At 46.4% G+C, this 20,604-nt stretch overlaps 1 protein-coding gene across 1 annotated transcript in view; it reads left to right on the plus strand.

Moving 5' to 3' along the window:
• SYT17 (synaptotagmin 17) overlaps positions 1–20,604 on the plus strand; it is a 35,651-nt gene that overhangs the window by 3,285 nt on the left and 11,762 nt on the right. The window contains exons 3-7 of the mRNA XM_035548968.1: positions 803–951; positions 5,979–6,127; positions 6,539–7,158; positions 18,495–18,615; positions 19,423–19,578. Of these exons, the coding sequence (XP_035404861.1) occupies positions 803–951; positions 5,979–6,127; positions 6,539–7,158; positions 18,495–18,615; positions 19,423–19,578 (1,195 nt within the window). The remainder of the gene's footprint in view (positions 1–802; positions 952–5,978; positions 6,128–6,538; positions 7,159–18,494; positions 18,616–19,422; positions 19,579–20,604) is intronic.

Raw genomic sequence — 20,604 nt, forward strand, 5'->3', positions numbered from 1 at the left:
TTTGGAGCAGGAGGAAGGCTGCGGGGATGGTGTGGGCATGGTGCAGCATCTGTCCTCCCTCCGATGGGGCGTGTGATGGGTTTGTGAAAGCAGAGGAGCACTGCTACAGGAAATGCTACTGGTGCCGCCCTGGAAACCTCACAAATGAAATACTTTTTTAGGATAAATAACTTAAAAAAAAATCATTTTAGGTTCTTCGTTAAGTTAATCGTCCTAGCAGAGGGGAGGCACGTGGACAGTATGCTTTTGCTAATCCATTTTGGCGGTGAATTTATTGGGCTGTAATGCTGTATGCGCATGGGTCATATGAATATTACATGCTGATGTATCTACAGGGATGGAATGTATTCATGTTGCTATGTTAAGCTTTTCAAATTAAATAGACTCTTGCAGAATTAAGTTGGGGCTTTCACTTACCTTCTGGTTTAAATTCCTTTTGTTATACATTTGCCGATCTATTAGTTTGTTGATGTGCGTGGTAGAATAAGCGTGATTCCACTCCAGCACATTGTTACGCAATAGTGTTTTGCAAATCACCCTTTTGCCAACCTATGTAATAATACATCGCTACCAGAGGGAAAGTACCTGCCATGAATGCTTATTTTTCTGCCTTGTTATGGCATCCCTGAAGTTGGATTAGTAACTGCACAGCACTTGCCTGTTGATATAGAGGGAATAAATATAGTTCTTTATAAATAAATATGTGCTGTTGCAGAAACACAAACATAAATACAGCTGAATGTTATTTCTCAGTAGCTATTGATGGGTTGTAATCTTGTACTTTGGTTTCCAATGGCTTCAGGGTCTGCTCGCTAGAATCTCGGATCTCTTGCTGTGCCGGTGGACTTGTAGAAATTGTTGTCAGAAGTGTTTCGACTGTAGCTGTTGTCAAACAAATGAAGATGAAGTTGAAATCCTGGGACCTTTTCCTGCTCAGACTCCAGCCTGGCTGTAAGTTTAGATGCACAATCTCACAGCTCTAACAGAAGGGTAGGGCTGTTCAGCTGCGGTGGGAAAGTTGATATGAAATGGCGAGAGGACTTTCAGAGTTCAGAGGATGCCGTATCTTAAGGAAGGGTCTCCTGCTGAGGGTGGAAATGTAGGCTACTCAATGGCAAGGTATAAACCAGCAGTCCCATTAGCTCAAATAATAACGGGAATCTGTAAAACACTTTCTGCTAGGTAAAACAGAAGTTAGCTTGTAAGTTAGCATAGCAAGCTAATTGTTGGGTTGGCATCTAAAGATGCTTTTCTTCCAAAGTCCTACTTCCTCTGCACATGGACCAGCCCTTTGGAGCACTTTAGCTTAGTTGAAATGCTGATGAGGTTGTTTCAGAAAATTTTCTTATTCTGGCATTAAGGTGGTTATAACCTAGGAATATGAAAGGAATACCTCATATGAGTTCTAAGGGGAAATCCATCGAAAGGTTCAATTAGCAAGACCTGATCTCTTACGTCACCTTAGTACTTTTCAAGATTTCCTCTTGAATCAGTAAAGAACGAGAGTGACAACACTGGGCTTTACCTGGTGCTTTGGCTGGTGCTTTTGCATACCTAATATAAAGAAAGGCAGTGATGTCTTCCCCATTTTACTCCGTCTCCTTGGGGAATCACAGAGGTGGCTGTGGAGGCTTTAGTGAAACCAGGAAGAAAATAGAGGTCTCCTGTATTTTAATGCTGGCTCTGTCTGCTGGGCCGGGCTGTCTTCTGCGAGGGCAGATGACTTGATAGAGATGGCTAAACCTCACTGTGTCCAGAAACTGGGGCACAGGAGTTGCCCAATTAGCACATCACACGATGCTGAGATGTTGTGCCTGGGCACTAAGGCACTCAGTTAATTTCATCCACTCTGTTAGGTCTGGAACGTCTGTGTGCTGTGGCTGCACGAAATAAGTTGTCTCATGTTTAAATCACAGTCTTGTCTCTATACCTTCTTGAATCATGGTAGAATAGGATGGTAATTAATACTGAAGCAATAAAAATAGAAATGCTCAAGATGTGTTAGAGTGGTTTTTAAATTTGGAGCAGCATATTTAAGAGTCTGATATATCCCCAGAAATGGATTCACCTGCAATTAGTGGGAAATGGAAGCAAAATCAATGCTAAATAGGAAAGCATTTGGGCACAAGAGAACACAGTGATGAGGTAGCAGTATTGGATGTAGAAAGATTGCTGCAGAAACAATTACATACCTGGGAACAAGCAGCCAGGCTTGGTGCGAGAGGGTGCTTCAGAGCTGCTCAGCTCTGCTGGGGAGCAGAAGGGACACGATGGGCAGGTGGGGGGTGTCTGGCCCCATGGGTTTGGGCTGCCGGCTCCTTCTGTCTGCCTCCAGGGCACTGTCAGCATGGAGGTTCTGCTCCTCTTGTGGCCTTAAAACTCAGGTGTGTGGTGACTTTGTGGATGAGCTGGACTTTGCCACAGGCTGAAAACACGGTGACCTTTGGACTCACAAAATGCTGTCTCCAGCCTGTATTGTTTTCTCCCAGTCCTGCTCTATCTGAAAGCCTTGGTGGTTGGTTTCTTGCAGCGACCAAAATCAGAAGGCAGCACACTTAGGAAAAAAAGCCCAGTTCTTCAACCACGTCATGCTTCATGCTGCACTTACTGATGGACCTAGGACCCCCCAGCCTGGGTCACATCCCAGGACTGTGTCTTTAGTGTCACATCTCTCCTTCCAGCTTCAGGCAGCCTGGTACAATTAGGGTCTCTCTGCTGTGCTATAGCAGTGAGAGAAGGCAAGTTCCCAAAGCCAGTGCCTGGGAAGGGCAGGCAGGAGCCAAGTAATTGTGCTTGGAGTGGAGGCATGGATGCTGTCATGCCTTAGGATGACTGAATCACCATCTCCTCTGGTACTACTGTAAATCTCATGATCTCTAAGTGTGGCTGTTGACACATGTTGTTGTAGGGCTCTGCTTGCTGAAGAAGGCTGCTGGCTCCTGCTCCTCAGCAGGGATGGACCCAGGGGGGTGCCAGGAAGGATGGCGATGCTTTAAGCTTCTGGGCTGACCTTGCTGGAAAGCGGTGAGGCAGCCCCAAATGACTGGGGTGAGGAGGTGAGGAAGGAGCCGAAGAGATGCAACTGAGAGGAAAAGGAGAGAGGAGGAACTGTAGGGAAGCAAGGGTCTGGAAAATGAAGAGGAAAGGAGAGTAAAAGGCAGGAGACAGAAGTGATGTATTTTGTTTGCGGATCAATAGGAGGGCTGCACTGTTTGTGCACGTGGATTTAAGGTGGAAATGATGCTGCGCAGCCTCGGCTGGCGTGCAGCTCACAAGTTGAAGGTCTTTACTTTCATTTTGTTAATCTTACACTTTCCAATCTCCTTATGCATTTTTGGAGGTAGGAGACAATGTCTGGGGTTAGATGTGTGAGCAGAGCAGGGGCTTGGAATTGGTCTCAGAATAACGTGTTTAATGGGTGTGTTTTTAAAGTGCTCAGACATCCGTATATGCTAGTTGATACACACACACACTCTTTTTTTTTCTAAAAAAAAAAAGGCTTTTAGATTCAATGGAAACCTCTCAAGTGGAAGATGGATTTGATAACACTATTCTGCATTTATATACATGCATTGAATTTGGGAGCAAATCAATTTATTATATTCCCTGCTCACAGACTGCAAGTGTTTTAAAACCAGATCCAGGTTTTCTGCCGAGATCTTTCATTGTTGCCACTTCTTCATGCACCCAGGATGCTGATACATGGAGAGTGCAGTTTGATCCTTCTCTACCTCCCCACTCGGTCCCCAGGGAAGAACTGATTTTATGGTCTTCATTTGCTTACTTAGCAAACACCTGAATGCCTGTGCTTGATAGCCTGTCCTTTGTGTTTTGCCAGAGGTTTTCCCTTTGGCAGCTGTGAGACACCTGATGTCCTGGAAATTCAGGAGGGGACTCTAAAGCTGCAAGCTGAAGCCTTTCCTCCTGGGAGGCTGTTGATTTTTCTCACTTCCTGCATTTTTTATAGTAGCCTCCAGTAGCAACTTAATAAATAAATAAATAAATAAAATCTTACTGAATTGAGGCTAATTGTATTGACCTGAATGCATGGTAGCTGTTGCTTCTTGTTTCACAATGAGTGCTTGCATCCCAGTCCTTGCAAAAATGGGCTGGGAAGGAGGGTGTATGTCTGCACTGCCTGTTATGGAGTATTCTCCCTAAAAACCCAAAGATAAATGCTGCACACTCTGTGAGATTAAATTGAAATCAGAACGCGACTTCTCTTCCCAAAGGCTCTGATTAAACAGAAACAGAGCTGCTTTAACCAGAGCCAAAGTTTATTTGAGGAAAAATTATTGTGGCTCAGTAGCAATTTCCTTACTAAAGGTCATCTGTACGTTATTAACTCACTATTACGTTTACCCATTGTAGAACATCTTTAATACCTCTCTTCCTGATTCCCTTTTCACCCTGCCTTCTCCTCATTTTGTGCATTTGCTTCTCAAACGCAAAGATGTCCAAATGCTACATATGATTGTGCAGACCTGCATTTAGGCATGAAAAAGCTATTTGTGTTCGTAGTGCTGATTGTATGTCAAACTGCATGGTGTGGATTGCCTTTAATGGGCTGCAGGATTGTGCAAATACTGCATGCCCTTTTTAATATAGGGTTTTGTTTTGATTCCTAGATTTGATTTGATGTGATTTATTTTTTGATGTGGATGAGTTGTATGAGTCTGGGTTGGTGAGTATTTGCATGTACGCTAGATCCTGCTGGGAATCTTGTGAATTTGGATAAGAAATTCTAGTTTAAGTCTATTTTATATTCAGGGGGCCTTTTCTATGAGTTTCCAACTTTTTTTTTTCCAGAACATTTTTATTGCTCTAGTTCAGTCATTGATTGCTAGAGCGAACGATTCAACATACTTCATTTATACCCAGCCTGGCCATGAACATAGGATGAGTGAATCAGGAGCAAGGCTCAAGCAGTATTCCCCTTGCTTCGCTCATTTCACGCTGATGCTTTCCTCGTGATCTGCTGCTATTTTTCTGAGTACTCTGTCTCATGGATTAGTTTAGCATGATGGTTTACATGTCTCATACCATTGCTTGATTTCATTTCCACCTGCAGATTTCTAGCAGCGGCTCGCCTCAGAAGGTGCAGCTGGGTTACTGCTGGCTCTTGCTCTTCTTCCAGCCAAAGCTGGGAGGCCCTGGCCCATGGTGCAAACCACAGCAGGTGTGAGAAGTTGAGATTTTTTAACTGAACTGCTGTTATAGATGAAAACTAAGCTGAGATGGGAATTGTATGCAGGCTTCTTTATGATCCAAGTCTCCTACTGAGTCTTCTCAAGGATGCTACAGCTCTCACTGACATTTACTTTGTTAGTGAGATCCTGCTTACTTCCCTCTGTCCCTTTCCTCCCTCACCAAGACCCCTGGGCAGTAAAATTCCTGTCTTTTGAGAGTCACCTCTGGTTTATGGAACCAGTTATTTAATAATATGTCAATAGATAGCTGTTAATTAATCCTACTTATTGAGTTTTGAAACCTTGGTGTTGTATTGCAAAGTAATATTTTACTCAGAGAGGGATTCGGGTGTCTGAGCATGGTGGCTCCCATGCTAGTTATTTCCTGGTGATGGCCATGCTTCCAAAGGGTAGCTGTAGATTTACAGCAATATTATTGTTATTAGGGCTCATGTTATTAGGGCTTTATTTTTTCTTTTTTATTTTCCTCAAAGATGAGTTTAGTATTGCTGATTGAGGTCCAAGTCACACGTGCCTCTGTAGCCTGTGTCACGCGCTGGTACTGATATGCTCTTGTTTGAAAGGCAAGCAGAAAGATAAAGCATCTCCCTTTTACATAGGCATGTAGTCAGTTGCTCAGCCTTTTGCTTGCCAAATAGATGTGAATGAGATACCCTGCGGCATCCAGGGATGTGCACACAAGATTAGACACAATATCTGAATACATTTCTATTCTGTAACTAGTCCTTTTACTGGGCTGAATCACCTAAAGGTCTCTCGTTATAACAGGATAAGCAGCCAAAATGAGGACAAAGATGGAGACTCTGATAATACAATCAGTGAACTGCCTCCCACTCTTCAGGATGTTTCCCCTGACAGAAGGCGGTCATCTTCAGATGCATCACGGTCCACTTACAGCCTCACCAGGCGGATTTCAAGTAAGGTCGTCCTTCCAACATTAATGTAATTCTTGTGGAAAAAAAAATAATCAGAGTGTATTGCCTGCTCTTTCATCTCTTAGACAGGGAATCAAGTAGAGCTGAAGATACATTGATTAAAATCTTATCCTGCTCTACAGGAGCACAGTGGAAAGGGCCAGTCCTGTTTTTCTTGCTGAAACATATGTGTGATGAAAATGGACAAGGTGAAAAATTTGTAGTTGAGGTTGCGCTGCAGCATAACTAAGGGTACTGTTAGCTGTTCGCAAATGTAACGGTGAAAAGTCCCACTTAGCAATGTTTGCTGTGCGAGGCATTGCACGGATACAGAATAGCTGGAACAACAATGTGACTTGGGCCTGTAATGAACTGAGTTTCTAATAATCATTTTTGTGCATTTTTCTCATTTAGGTTTAGAGTCAAGGAGGCCAAGTTCTCCATTAATTGACATTAAACCTATTGAGTTTGGAATAATAGGAGCCAAGAAAGAAATAGTTCAGCCAACTATCCTGCGGAAAACCTATAGCCCGGATGACTATTTTAGAAAATTTGAACCAAGACTGTACTCTCTTGACTCAAATAGCGATGATATGGACTCCTTAACAGATGAGGAAATCTTATCGAAGTACCAGCTGGGCATGCTGCACTTTAGCACTCAGTATGACCTGTTGCATAATTACCTAATAGTGCGAGTCATTGAGGCTAAGGACCTGCCTCCCCCGATTTCATACGATGGCTCCAGGCAAGATATGGCTCACTCCAACCCCTACGTGAAGATCTGCCTGCTTCCAGACCAGAAGAACTCCAAGCAGACCGGAGTTAAGCGCAAAACTCAGAACCCAGTGTTTGAAGAGAGGTACACATTTGAAATCCCGTTTTTAGAAGCCCAGAGAAGAACTCTGCTTTTAACCGTAGTGGATTTTGACAAATTCTCACGCCATTGTGTTATTGGCAAAGTGTCAATGCCCTTGAGTGATGTAGACCTTGTGAAAGGCGGTCACTGGTGGAAAGCCCTTGTTCCTAGTTCTCAGGTAACAGAATTTATCAGATTATTGCCACGTTTTTTCTCACTTTTTTTTTTTTTTTGTGTGTGTAGTTCCTTTGCTTGTTGGCAGTTGATACTATTTCTGATTAGTCATCGTCATCTTGTTAATATAGCATCTGCCGGGCTGAAATAACGTTGGGCCTGTAGCTGGCCTTGTAGCTGTTCTGCGGTGAGGTAGAGGAGCTGCCTTCTTTTATATTCAGAGGAGGTGGAGTGACAGAAGATCTATGTCAACTCTAATGAGAACAAATCAAAACTGCTTTGGAAATCTGCACCTTGTGGAAGATCTTTCTTGTCACTGCAGTGACCTGCATCTCTTCCCAGAGGCTGCAGTGACACTGTCCCAGCTGGGTCACTCCTGTGGTTGTACACATGGAGAACCACTGGCACCAGTTCAGTAATGATCTGATGCAAAGAAGGTATATGGAAGACAAATCTATCCCAGAGCAAAAAATTGCAAGATAATTTTATTTGTCATGTCCCTGAAGGAAATTAAACTTGCCATAGATTATATCTGATGTACGTGGCCTGCTGCATGCTTGCAGGTTTGGGTCTGCAGTTTGGTCTGGGTGGGATGGGAGAAGGTTGCAGAGGGTCCTCTCAGGACAGGGCCCCGGGCAGTGCCACCTCCTCTGCAGCAAGGGAAGGAGTTCTGAGGTCTGAGCTTTGCAACCAGGACCTGCCCTTAGCTACCAGATTTGCTTTTAGCACCATCACCTGCAGTGACCAATTAAAAAGCCAAGCCAAGAGCCAGGCATGGGTGTCCTACCTGTTTGTGCTAAGGATGGGAGTATCGCTGAAGGTTGGTCTAACATGGTTGCCCCTGTTTGTGTGTCACCAACTCTGGGAGTGCATTTTCTAGGCCTTAGAGCCTTTGCTGAATCAAAAACCCCATGTGAACACTGACAGTTCACAGTTCCTTTGATTTTTGTGTGTCTACGAAAGGATGTCATAGCCAGAAGTGTTGGATGAGATGAAGGACAAATCATTGACCTTGCCTCTGTTTTATAGTGAGTCTGAGAGCATGATTTGAAATGGGGATTGTCATCAGGTGCTGGTGGGAAGAAAAGCAAGCCAGGCAGCATTTGTGTGCAGTTGGTGAGGTCTCTGCCCAGCTCTGGGCGCGCAGTGACTGGAGAGAGCTTTGTGCTTCCTCAGAGTTCAGGGAGAAGAGAAACAAGACCCTGATAACTGGAGGAGAGCTGTCTGGATTTGCTGGAGTAGAAACAGTGGCGTTATGGGATTTGCCAGGACATTTTTTCATGCAAAAAGGAAAGATGTGAAAATTGAGTGCAAGTGAAAACCGTGGGCTCCCTGGTGTCTGTGCTGGGGTCTGCTTTGCATGATGGTTGGAGAGGCAGGGGCAAATGTGCATAAGGAAAATAAACAAGAGCAGATATTCTTGGGCTCCCCTCACCACCTTTTTTCCCAAATGTTTATTCATGAATGCACGTGATTTTTTTTTTTACTTTTTGGTACTAGTGGCTCATCATGGGCTCAGCATTGATGTATCTGAGGACAGAGGTCTCTTTGCATCCCTCTTATCCTCCCGTGACTCATGCCATGTGGCCTTGCTATTTATTTTTTTTTCTTTGCCTTTGCATGACAAACATGTCTCTGCATTTTGCATCTCTTTATTAGTAACCTGGAGTCACTGCACAGCTAATGCCTACCCTGGTTTGCCAAGACCATCTCAGCCTTCACGTGCCTGGCCTGGAGCCAGCCCTTCCTCCGGCCTCTCCAAAGTTTCAGTGAATGCTGCTGCTGCTTTCAGCAGTGCTGTCTGCTCCAGCGGGATTTCAGCTAAATTATTTATGCGGGAATTGGCATTTTGATTTTTGTAAAATTAAGGAGAAAAAGAAAACTCCCTGTGAATGGACAGGCTTAACCTTACAAGACTTTTTCCATAAGATAGCAAGCAGATAAAGTCAAATCTTAATTTAACCAAAAAGTCCTTTGCACCTTGGTTGGATAAGTGCCTTGTTTTGTGGCTTTAGTTAAGTGTTTTCTCATATTTCCTTGTTCTTTCTGGCTGGGCACTAGCTAACTGGCAGACTGCAAAGAGAATAGCAGTGCTTGTACTAGGACATCCAGGGAGGATGTTTTATATCATTTTTCCATGTTTTGTCACTGATAAGGTTTTAAAGCTCATTGACTAGGGTTCATTTTCTGCTTGTGCAGATTAAAGATAAAAGCATCGATCAAAGGGTTAAAATAAATCCTGGAAGCAGTAAAACAATAAAGCTTATTACTTTGAAAATCTGCATTTTAATGCCTTTCAATAACAGTAATGCTTAGGCTAGAAATTAGTAATTTTTGTTTGCCAATTGAAAGATTCTGCCTTTGACATGATAGATCTGACATGTTGACTTTTTTTCTTTTTAATACTTCTCTTCTTTTTTTGCTTGGTTAGTTGTGGGGCAGCCTTTATTCACTTCTTGTTGACTGAACCTGAGGCTGCCCAAGTGCATTTTGTGTAGTGAGATCAGGATAGACTGGGACAGAGCAACCCACCGCCGCTGGTATTTTCTTTTACAGAAGGTATTGTGGGCTTCCTGAGAGCCAGACAGAGCCACAGTGGTGCCACCCTGATGATTAGGTGATGAAAACTTTCCGGGCTGGGCTGGCTTGCCTGGGGCGGCGAGGCTGAGCAGCAGCTGGCAGCAGCTCCACCACCAGTGATGGAGCCCGTGTTGAAGAAAGCTTTGCAACAGGTGCCTGTAAAACCAGCCACAGAGGAAGAGAAAGACAGACAGGCGTAGATGAGAAATGTAGAGATGGAAGACAGAAAATATGTGGTGTTTTTTTTTATTTGTTTGTTTTTTAACTGGCATTTATAGACAGAAGCGCGTTGAGATGGAGGGAAGTGAATGCAGGCAGCAGGAGCTGAGGAGAAGGGGTTTTGATTCATACCAATGGGGTGGGATGGGACAGGGTTTGCAGAAGAGCAGGGAAAGCAGCTTAAATGGGCTCAGCTAAGATAACCATCTGCTTTGCTACCTGGAAACCATTGCCAAGGTATATGCTGATAGGGCAGGTGCTGAGCCCTGGTCCCACACTCACCATGAGTCCCATCAAGTCCAGAGGTGGGGTTGTGTCTCAGCACAGGACCACAAATGGGGTGCCAGCAGAGTTTTGGGGCACGCGGTGTTGGTGGGACAGGTGGCTGTCTCCCAAACTGAGCCATGGTCCAGCTCCTGCAGCAGCAACTCCATCGGCTGCACTGGGGTTGGACCAGGATAACCACCTGCAAGCCACACAATGGTGTGTGCAGCTCACGGGTGGGCACAGGCACGGTGTGTTTGGTAGCAGAACGTCTCCATTACCCCCTCACAGAGCTGCTCGTTAACAGACAGCCTAAAAATTACCTTGGGTCTAGCCAGTCAGATGAACCGGACTACTCATCATACCAGGATACATACAGTTGTTATATCAGGAGCATATTGTGTCACCAGAGAAGCTGAATATGGGCGAGCAGCATGCTGTCCTCCTGAGGAATCAGCACAAGGAGATACTCAGTGCTAAACATCAGGTGAAAGACTGTGCCTGTACAGAAGCACTTTTTGTGGTTTGGAAAGTGTGTGCAGCATTTGGTGGGATTGTGTCCAAAGCGGATCCACAGGTGAGCTGCTGCCCAGTATATGATCAGGGCCAGCGAATACACAGAAGGTCTGACTCCTTGTAGGAGATGTCAGTTTAGGTACTGCCAAATTCGTTATCCCTAGTAGTTCTGGATGACTTTTTTTTCTAGGATAATTAGAGTGTTTCTAAAGTGCAGTAGCTGCTCACAGAGGAGCATTGAGTCCAGTCCCCATAGGAACGCTCTGCGCTCCTTAAATATCCCCTTAAATGTGTGTGGCTTTGCTTAATTACCATGAATGAAGTTGGCAGCCCTTGCCGTGGCTGTGCTCAGATTCACACATTTCTCTGTTAAGATTAATTCCAAAACACATGTTCAGGACCCCAAGTTTTATTGACATATGATTCATTTCTCTTTTGGCAGATTTGAGTAGGCAGGAATAAACGTTTTAGACCAGCAGTAATGAGAGCTTGGAGATCATTCTGCAAAAGAAAAAAACTTGCGTGGTTGTAGTTGGGGAAAATAGCACAAAAATTCCTTCTCCCCTCAAATTAAGCCATTTATATAATAGAGGGGATAAGTATTGGACTTGCTTTTTTAACTTCATTCTATGAGAGCAGCAGAGTGACAGTCTTTTAAGGAGCTGTCATCTTTGTCCATTCAAAACAGCATGTGCTGCACAAATAGCTCTCCTGTGGCAGGGCTCTACACTTTTTGATTCCCATCTCAGGGATAAGCCTACGGCAAGCATTGTACTGTTGTTCTTACCATACCTTGCTTGGGAAGGAAAAGCAAGAAGGGAATCTGAAATTCAGGTAATGATTCACTTTGGGGCAGTTCTTTTGCACATTACCTTGAATTGTGGCATGCAGGTGGGTGGCCCTGGCACGCTGCTTGGAGCGCAGCAGTTGTGCCTGCACCACGTTTTTTCTTGGCACTGACACTCCTGGGCTTGCCCACTGCAGTCTGAGAAGGAGCCATCCTTGGGGAACATGCTATGCTTTGCGTTTGGTAGCACAGGGTATTATTAAAAAAACATGCCAGCACACATCTCTCATACAGGCGTAGGACAGATGGAAAGGTGTCCGGAGACTTTGTTCAGAGAGCCTTGGTGCAGTGTTTGGTTCAACCTCGTGTGTGTCGGCATGGAAGGAGGCTCCATGCTGGGAAAACAGAGTTGCAGGAAATTAAATATGGAAGTGAACATTGTCAGGGCTTTTTCCTTTTTTTTTTTTAAAGCTGTCCAGAAGCTTCGCAGCTGCTTAATTAAAGGGGTGATGCAGAATCACTGCTGATGAACGTGGCTTGGTTATGTATATCTACTTGCTCATTAATGGGATGCTGAAGTCCAGCTGGTGGTTTGCCCGTGCCTGGCTGGAGGCAGGGTCTGGATAGCTACCCCCACCCTTGGGTGCCTGGTGCTGAGGGACAGTGGCGGTGGCCGTGGTGCAGCCTCAGCAGCAGCACAGCCGGCTCTGAGGTCTTCACGCTCCCTTCCCAGCTGGCCTTGTCTCCTGACAACACTTCAGCTCTTAACCTGTGGTTGGTTGTAGTGTTTTGGCCTATGGTTTTTTGGCCTATGGTTTTTCTTTGTATCTTTTCTCTATTTTTTTCCCTAGGTCCATTCCAGATACATTTTTTTTTTTGGTTGGTTGGTTTCCCCCCTTTTTGAGTCTTTAAAGCCCCAGCACTGGGAAGTTTTTCTTCCTGAACATTTTCTCTTTTTGCCCTCATCTGTCTCTTCTGCTTCCAGCTGTCACCTAGTCACCTCCTCCCTTCACCCGTGTGTCAGTCACTCCTTGCCCTTTCTGCAGAGGACCACGATGCTGCGGGGATTATTTTGTTGAGGAGGAGCCCAGAGGAGGTGCTGGTGCTCCCTGCAGGAAACCTTCCATCTTGTGCCCAGAGGCTTTTTCATGAGAGAGGCAAATCAGAGATACCTCCTCTTGCAGTTGCTGGTGGGAACAGGTGGCAGGTGGCCGTTCTGCTCCTGTTTCAGATTCCCAGATGGATCCTTGCTTTATGGCTGAAACGTCAGGGCTGTTTGACTCGTACAGCCCAGGGATCCGGATCAGAAACAGTCCTTCCTCTAGGGACGGGTCCCTGGCCCTGTGGGCAGTTCCCCTCGCACTGCCTCCCCATGTGAGGTGAAAATGAGAAGCTGCTTCTCCTCGCTGGTGTCATTATAGAGGATGCTGATGGGTCTGGCAGAGCTGGGGGAACTGCTCCAGCCACAGCATTGCTGCAGGTGCCACGCAGAGAACAAACGCCTGCGAACCTCCCTTACCCTGAGGTCTGTGTTTACGGAAGCAGGACTTGTGCCACGGCTCCTCTAAACACGCCGTTCGTGAGTTGCTTTTGTCCTGTTGCCAGAAAGCTCAAAAGTATCAGAGAACCTCGAGATGGGCAGTATCTCCTGGGAGGGTGGGTGGGAATAAATGGTTTCCTCATGGCCATGTGAATTTGCAAAGACTTTAGAAAGGATTTTGTGACTCTCTTCATTATGTATCTGCTCAGCCTCTGTTACACAGGTAACATTCTTCTCCATTGGTGTGTGTGTGTATATATATATCTGTCTATATATGTAGATATGTGTGGGTATATATTTCAGGTTCTGGTCCTTAATAGCCCAGCCTTCCTGAAATAATTGCTGTGTGTCACGGGATGCTGTAGAGAGCCTGTTAGAGCAAACTGTTCTAAGCCATCAGTTTTCTGCTGTGCCTGGAGGTATCATCACAGATAACCTTGAGGAGGAAAATCAATCTGAAACTTCATTAGGAGCGTTGCATAGATGTCTGTGCTGATGTAATGTGCTCTGGTTCCCGTCGGGAACTGGGGAGAGTTTTTAGCTGCAGGATTTTGCTGGTGTTGTAGCAGTACGAAATGAACAGCTGGGGGGGGGGCTGCGAGTAAGGAATTGCCCTGATCCAAACAAGATGTGCAAGTGGCATTAATTAAAAACTCTTTTTCCCTTGGGACAGCCTTGTTGTGTTTCAGAGAGGACAGAAGAGGGAAAAAAAATATATCCTTTGTGTGTTTGGTTCAACCCAAGTAGTAAGGGTAGAAGGTTCTGGATCAAGGCAAGCACAAGGCTGGCTGTGAAATAGGCTGTGGAGGGGAACAGCTAGGAGTGAAATGTAAATGAGAGCTTCAGGAGAGTCTCAGACATCTAGGCTTGTGTCACTTAGGCACCTAATCAAACAGGAAATTGCTTTCCCAGGGTCATCTGGGATCTCGGCACAAATCAGCACGTCATCAGCATAATAATGGTAACTCAACCATGCCTTTGCGCAGCCGTGCCTGAGGGGCACCTCTGCACATTGTGTTCTGTGAACATCTTGTGTTCACATAGGCAAAACCAGCAGCGTTTCAGTTTTCCGATGCAAAGACGGAGGAAAAGGAAAATTCAGACACTTCCCCCCCTGCCATGACCAATGTGCCGGTGACATGTCTTGTGCTTAAGCTCGCATCCCTCTCTTCTGGGCTCAGCCGATACACAGGTGTGAGATTTGGGGAGGCTTCGGTGTGCCACAGAACAACAGCCGTACTGCTGTGCCTGGAGTCTCCCCAGGAAAACATGTCTTGACGTTATTCTTGCTGATAAAAATACCTATAAACAGCATGGTGGCCATGGGGGTCAGTGGTTACGGCAGCGCAGTGTGGATGCCCAAGTTCAGCAGGTCCGTGTGCTGGAGGAGCACCCTGGCCAGCCCTGCGGGCCCCACCAGCCACATGAGGCCTCTACATCCATGCATCCAACCCGGAGCTGGGTCTCCTGCCTGTCCTGTAATGAGAAGGGTCCTTTTTGTCCATTGGACGGTGAACTCCAGAAGCTCCCCAGTTATCTCTGTTCTGCCTGCTGAGCACCGAGTCCTTTAAGCAGCTCCTCTGCCTACATCCCCATTTCCCTGTCCAACACAAAGCGTGCCATCAGCATGCCTTAGTGAGGCTGTCACGTCAGCAAGGGCACACCTGGTGTGAGCTTGCTGGGGAAAGAGCGGGGAGCAAAAACCTGAGGAGGTGCACCTCCTTGTGCCTAGGGCTTCTTGGAGCACCCAGTTGGGTCGTCGTTGCCTGTTGCTTAACAATGACTGCAAATGACAAGTGACCAAAGAACAGGGGAAGGCTGCTGAGTGTGGTTGGGCGTCACAGGGTGGAGGTGCTTCTCTGATGTTCTGGGGAGAAATGCATGGTAGCTACCAACCACAGATGTTTTCTTGTGCGCTTGGTGTCCCCCTGGCCACTGTGGCAGGATCTGAGACGTGTTTCCTAGATCATTGCAGCTAAAGTAGAAATAATGTGTTTATAGGATCAGAGGCAGTTCACTGCTTGAGTTAAGTGCTTTTAAAGGTCTGAGTCACTCGGGTTTCCTTCTGAAAGCACCTTTTGTTATCACCAGGAACACTTTTGTTGTTCCGCCTTGCCATGGGGCTGCTTTGTTTTTGAGCACACACATCCTGCCGTGGTCTTTCTGGGCTGGCTTGTACCTTACTTCCCCTAAGATAATTAGCAAAAATCTGGACACACTTGAAAAGCAGCAAGAGACAGAAGGCACTACTGGGATTTGGGAATTTAAGCCTGAGCTGAGACTCATTAAAGCCAGTTGTAGTCTTCTGACTTTGTTGGATCACACTTACAAAATATAGCATTTTATATCTCTCCTCACTCAAATTTATGCCCAAACAGTCAAAAAGGTTCTTGCAGAGCTGCCGATATCCCTGGCAGATTGGGTCCTGCTGAAAATCAGGGATTTAGCTTTACCTTTCCCCAGCAAGGTCTCATGTTGGGCAGCACCATGGTGCTTACATTGCAGGAGCTCTTTGAATAAACTTGGCTTGGCTTCAAGGGAACCTAGCCTGATTTTTGTGGGTGTAAAAAATGGAGCAATTTTGCTCCCATTGGCGCAGACCCTTGGGGGAGACCTGCGTGTCCCTGCTCAGCCTCCCCTCGCCTCCCAGGGAGACCCCTTCCTGCAGCCTCTCCTTTGGCTGAGGAGCCTCTTAATTCCTGCATGTCTTGGTTAAGGTCCACAGGTTCCACCATGGGTGGGTCCAGAAGTAATTACCCCAAATTTTAACGTGGATCTCCAGCACTCTAAGTTTGAGGTGATCTGAAAAGTCCTACCTTCCTGCCCAGTGTCAGCCTGCCTCCTGGCTGTGTCAGGAGCTTGATATTTACAGGCTAAACTGTTTGACTGTCTCTTCCCAGCTGGTAATAGCATCACTAATTAGTTTCCTAATTTGTGCTGTCTAAATGTACCTGAATTTCTAGGAATTAAAGTCTGCATGGAGCCCAGCACAGCAGTGAATGCGAGCAGAAAACAAGCCTGGATGCATTAAAAACGTTGTTGGTGTTATAGAAAAATGAGCTGAGGTTGAGGGATATCTCAGGTGGATCCTGTTTGTGTGCTGTGGGTGCTGAGTGCTTTGTTACCGTGCTGGTAGTAGATTTTACAAGCCAGGTGTGAACTTTGAGATTAACCCTTGTGGTTTGTTAGCCAGGAGGGGGGAAGGAGAAGTCATCCCGAGTGACAGCATCAGGGTGGTTTTGTGCTGCCCGTGGGCTCCTGGCCAGGTCTGCTACCATGGTCCTGCTTGGGGTCACCATTCTCAGTGATAAATGTGTCAGAGGTTTTGGGGGAAGATCAAAGCAAAGATGATAGAATTGGTCATTTAAATTACCTTGCGTGTGATGCTGTCCTAGATTCCTAGATCCTTACCTTGTGCTACAGGTGGGCACAATGGTTTGTTTAGGTGTGGCTTGACCTTCCAAGGGTTGTGAGCAGTGGGTATGTGTTGGGTCAGGTGCTGGGAAATATATTTCTGATTGAAATAATTGAAAATAATATATTTTGAAGAGAACTGTGATGTGGGGCTTCATGAAGGCTGATGGAAGCAAGCTGCCTTCCAGGAAAAGCACAAGTACTGCAGCAGCAGCAGAACGGTTTGCAGCACATGGTGAATAGGAGTCCATGTGCTGTGTAATCACATCCTGCCACATAATGTGACCCAAGAGATGCTGTGACAAAAAGAGTTAAGGTTAAGAAATCAGATGCTTTTTATGGCATGGGAGAGAGGCTGTAGGAGAGGTGTAGAGGTGCCATCAGGATGGCTGGTTGGGGGTTGATGCTGCTGGCGTGGCTTTGGGACAGTTAAGTGTATGAATAGGGCACGTGGTTTTGGCTTAGGATCAGGCAGCCTGTTGGCATATTTTCCATAGAAGGCAAATTAATAAATAAATAAATAAATATAGATTGTATTGCATTGGAGGTGCAGGGCTTCCTCAGCCTGCCACCTGCTCCTGCATGCCGAGTGCATCCTGCTGCCTTTGCCGGGAGTAGTCAACGGGAACAGAGGAGACAAAATGCCTGGGGGAGAACTTTTAATATGATTACCTGACGTCAGATTTAGTGCTGGGCTTGTTAGGCGAGGAGCCGAATGGCCAGCGGGCAGCAGGAGCTGCTGGTGTGCTGCCTTCCTGCCAGGCAGCGGGTGCAGCCCCGCGCCACGCTGAGGACCTGGGTGCCTGGAGAGAATTTGGGTGCGCTCGTGTTCACAGCTCTGCCTGGGATGGGCACTGGCTGTGCTGACCCATCTGCTGATGAATTTGGTTCTTCAGGCCAGCTCAGGTTGTTGCTGTGTCTCAGAGCTTTTTTTTCTTTATTGCCTAGCCAGTCACTTTGTGATTTCTGTAATCTAATATTTGGGGCACCGTTAAAGATATTTAAGCCTTTTGCTATGATTGCAGTACCGCAGCAGCTCCTCTTCTCCTGTGAGCAGGCGGTGGCGGTCATGTCTTGGCTGGGCTTTGACTTACACTGCCATGGGGGATGCAGAGCTAGTGCTGGGCTCCTGCATGGACCTGGGACAACTTTGAAGGAGCGGTGACCTGCCAGGGCAGGTGGGTGTGCTCTGCACCTCCAGCATTGCTTCCTTGTGCTTATTTTGCATCCGAGAACAGCAGCATCTCTGAGCCATGTTGTGCTAAGGGGAAGAGGTTGTTCTGTGCTGCCATGTCTGAGGAGCAGTGCTTTCAGCTCTCCATATTTATTTATTTATTTATTTTAATTACTGTTTTTAAGCACCATTAAGTGAAAGGAAAGGAACAGCTATATTCAAGTGAAGAGATGGCTGTGATACAGCCTGACAAGAAGCAAGGGCAGGGTTAAGCTGGGCATGCAGCAGTGCATCGTGCTGTGGTCTCTGCATAGGACAGAGCCAGGTACCAAGGGGACATCTCTGGATTTCTTCATGTGCCCCAGGGATGCATTAACCATCTCCTGCCTGAACCATACCTGAAGCTCCCAGGTGGCTGGTGGTGGTCCGTGGGGGCTGGGGAGGGAGGAGAAGGCCTTCTCCAATGGGGACCATGTTGTGTGCATTAATCAGGAGGTGAGGCTGATGGAACTACAGGTAGTTCCACCTGGAACTACTCAAAATGAAGGGGGGTAGAAATTACTGACCCTGTATTCATTCCTCCTTATAGGTCCTCTTTGCAGTGTCTTCTGAAAAGCTGATGAGAGGTCAGAGGTTTAAGGAACAGATCTTTGTCTGGGGATAGTATTGTTTCTTGTTTCTGCTCAGCACAAGATACCACCAGATGGTTCTTGGTTGCAGCTTAGAGTGTGACTAAAATTTGTTTTTCAGGCACTCAGGCAAATGGGTTTTATTTAATTTATCTTCCTGCTCTTTTCTTCCCCTCCAAGCTTTGTTCTGAATTTCCACATTGCCTTTTCCCTGTAGAATGAAGTCGAGCTGGGGGAGCTGCTGTTGTCACTAAACTACCTACCCAGCGCAGGAAGACTGAACGTGGACATCATTAGAGCAAAACAGCTTCTTCAGACAGACATGAGCCAAGGTTCAGGTAAAGGGCAGGGTATTTCTCACATTACTCATGCACAGCTTGTATGTACTTCTAAAGCAGATTGGCAGCAAGCCTGCAATTTGGGTGGGGACCCAAGAGGGTTTGGATGCTCAGTTCCTATTAATAGAAGGCACCAGATATTCATTTTATATGTATAGCTACCAATAACCAGTGTCCAGAACACTTACCCTGAGCAAAAATAGAGAGTATGAATACCTTCATCTTGCTTAAAGTCAAAATCTCTGACCCAGAGCGAAGTGAGAAACCAGGAGCCCAGCTTACCCCGATGCTTCGTGCTGTAAGGCAGCCCATTTAAGGCTGTGCTCTGTTTTGCAGGTGCCAAGCACTGCATGAATGTTAATATTGCAGTGGTTTTATTTAGGGTAACTAGCTGCTCTGGAGGCGATGTTCAGTTTTTACAGTGTCCATGCGTTGTTCCCTGCTGTTTCTGAGCTGGTAATTGCTTCATGCACATGTCCTGATGGGTTTTTGCCATGCTCCCTGCCCCAGCCACTGCTGCTGCCAGAACATTGGCATTTTCCAGAAAGAGCAGTGCTTTTGGTCTGAGTCAAGGCTGTCATTAATTGTGCTCAGCGTGGTTTTGGCAGAGAGCACTTTTAAGCCAGCTGCCCGACTTTTGTCTCTCCACTGTGTGGCGGTACAAGTCCTGCTCCTTTCCCAGTGCCATTCTCCAGCGTGGTCCAGCCCCACTCCCGCATGCCCAGCTGTGCAGAACCTTCCTGAACCAGAGCATCAGATCACTGCACCAGTAACTTGCAGCCTGTGTTTTTTTCATATTTTTGTCAGATCCCTTTGTGAAAATTCAGCTTGTTCATGGATTGAAGTTAACCAAAACCAAGAAAACCTCCTGCATGCGAGGGACCATAGATCCCTTTTACAACGAGTCCTTCAGCTTCAAGGTTCCACAAGAAGAACTGGAAAATGCCAGCTTGGTGTTCACAGGTAAATGTGCTGCTGTTATTGGTCTAGCATGGCCTTGGTTGTCTCCGAGGTGAATGAAGAAGTAGTTGCAGGTGTGCAGAGGAACCCGTGCAGGGTGGTGCCTGTCTGGTAACTGCTGTGCAAGGGGCAACCAGCGCTGGAGTCTCCAGGGAAGCTCAGTCAGCATGCTGTCTTCTGCAACAGCCTTTCCCAGCTGAAGGCTGGAGCTGCTGGGGAAGCGCCATGGCTGTTCTGTGCTTGATTGGTGCCATTGGGAATGGTTTTGTGCATTAATTATACTTCTTGGCAGTAGCCAACTTGACATAAAGTCAAAAATTGGACAAATGAGAGAGGAGCACTGAGTGATCTTGAAGCCCAAGCATTGGCAAAGATAACTTTTGCCTGGGAGATTAGGCAGGTACAGGTGTTTGACACTGATATCACCTCTTCCATTAGTGGGTTCGTTCATATCTCTGTTTTTGAGAGGCTGGGATTTGGGGAAAAGCCCGGAGGAGCATCGCAGATGGGGTCCCCGGACCTCGCAGGTGCTAACCTCACATGAGAGCTCTGCCAGCACTGGAGATGCTTGGCTTGGATAGGAATTATTACTTTATATTGGTTCTGAATCTCTTATTTTTGTTCTCTAGGTATGAAAACGTTCAGTAGATACTGGCACTTGGGTGTGCTGTTCAGAGCCAATGTAGCACAGCATGAGGATGTGCTGTAGGCTGGGAGTTGGGCAGCTCTGGTAGAGCTGAGACAGCATTGTGGACCTCCAGGCAGCGCTGCTGTAGAGACCGCTGTGGCTGATGGATTTTTCTGCTGCTCCATGGAAGTGTGGGACCCCCAGGAGGTGGTGGGTTTTCCTCCCACAGCACAACTTCACCGCAGGTGCCCAGGAGCTGGGTCCAAGTGGTGGATTTGGGGACATACCTGCACCCTTGGCCACTCTGGGTTCCTGTGCTTCCCAAACCTTTTTTTTACTTCTATTTTTTATAGCTTTCCACCCATTACTCACTGTCTTTTTGAAGAAGAGAAAGGAATCTG

Source organism: Cygnus atratus, chromosome 15 (genome assembly GCF_013377495.2).
Source record: "Cygnus atratus isolate AKBS03 ecotype Queensland, Australia chromosome 15, CAtr_DNAZoo_HiC_assembly, whole genome shotgun sequence".
Classification (NCBI taxonomy): Eukaryota; Metazoa; Chordata; class Aves; order Anseriformes; family Anatidae; genus Cygnus; species Cygnus atratus.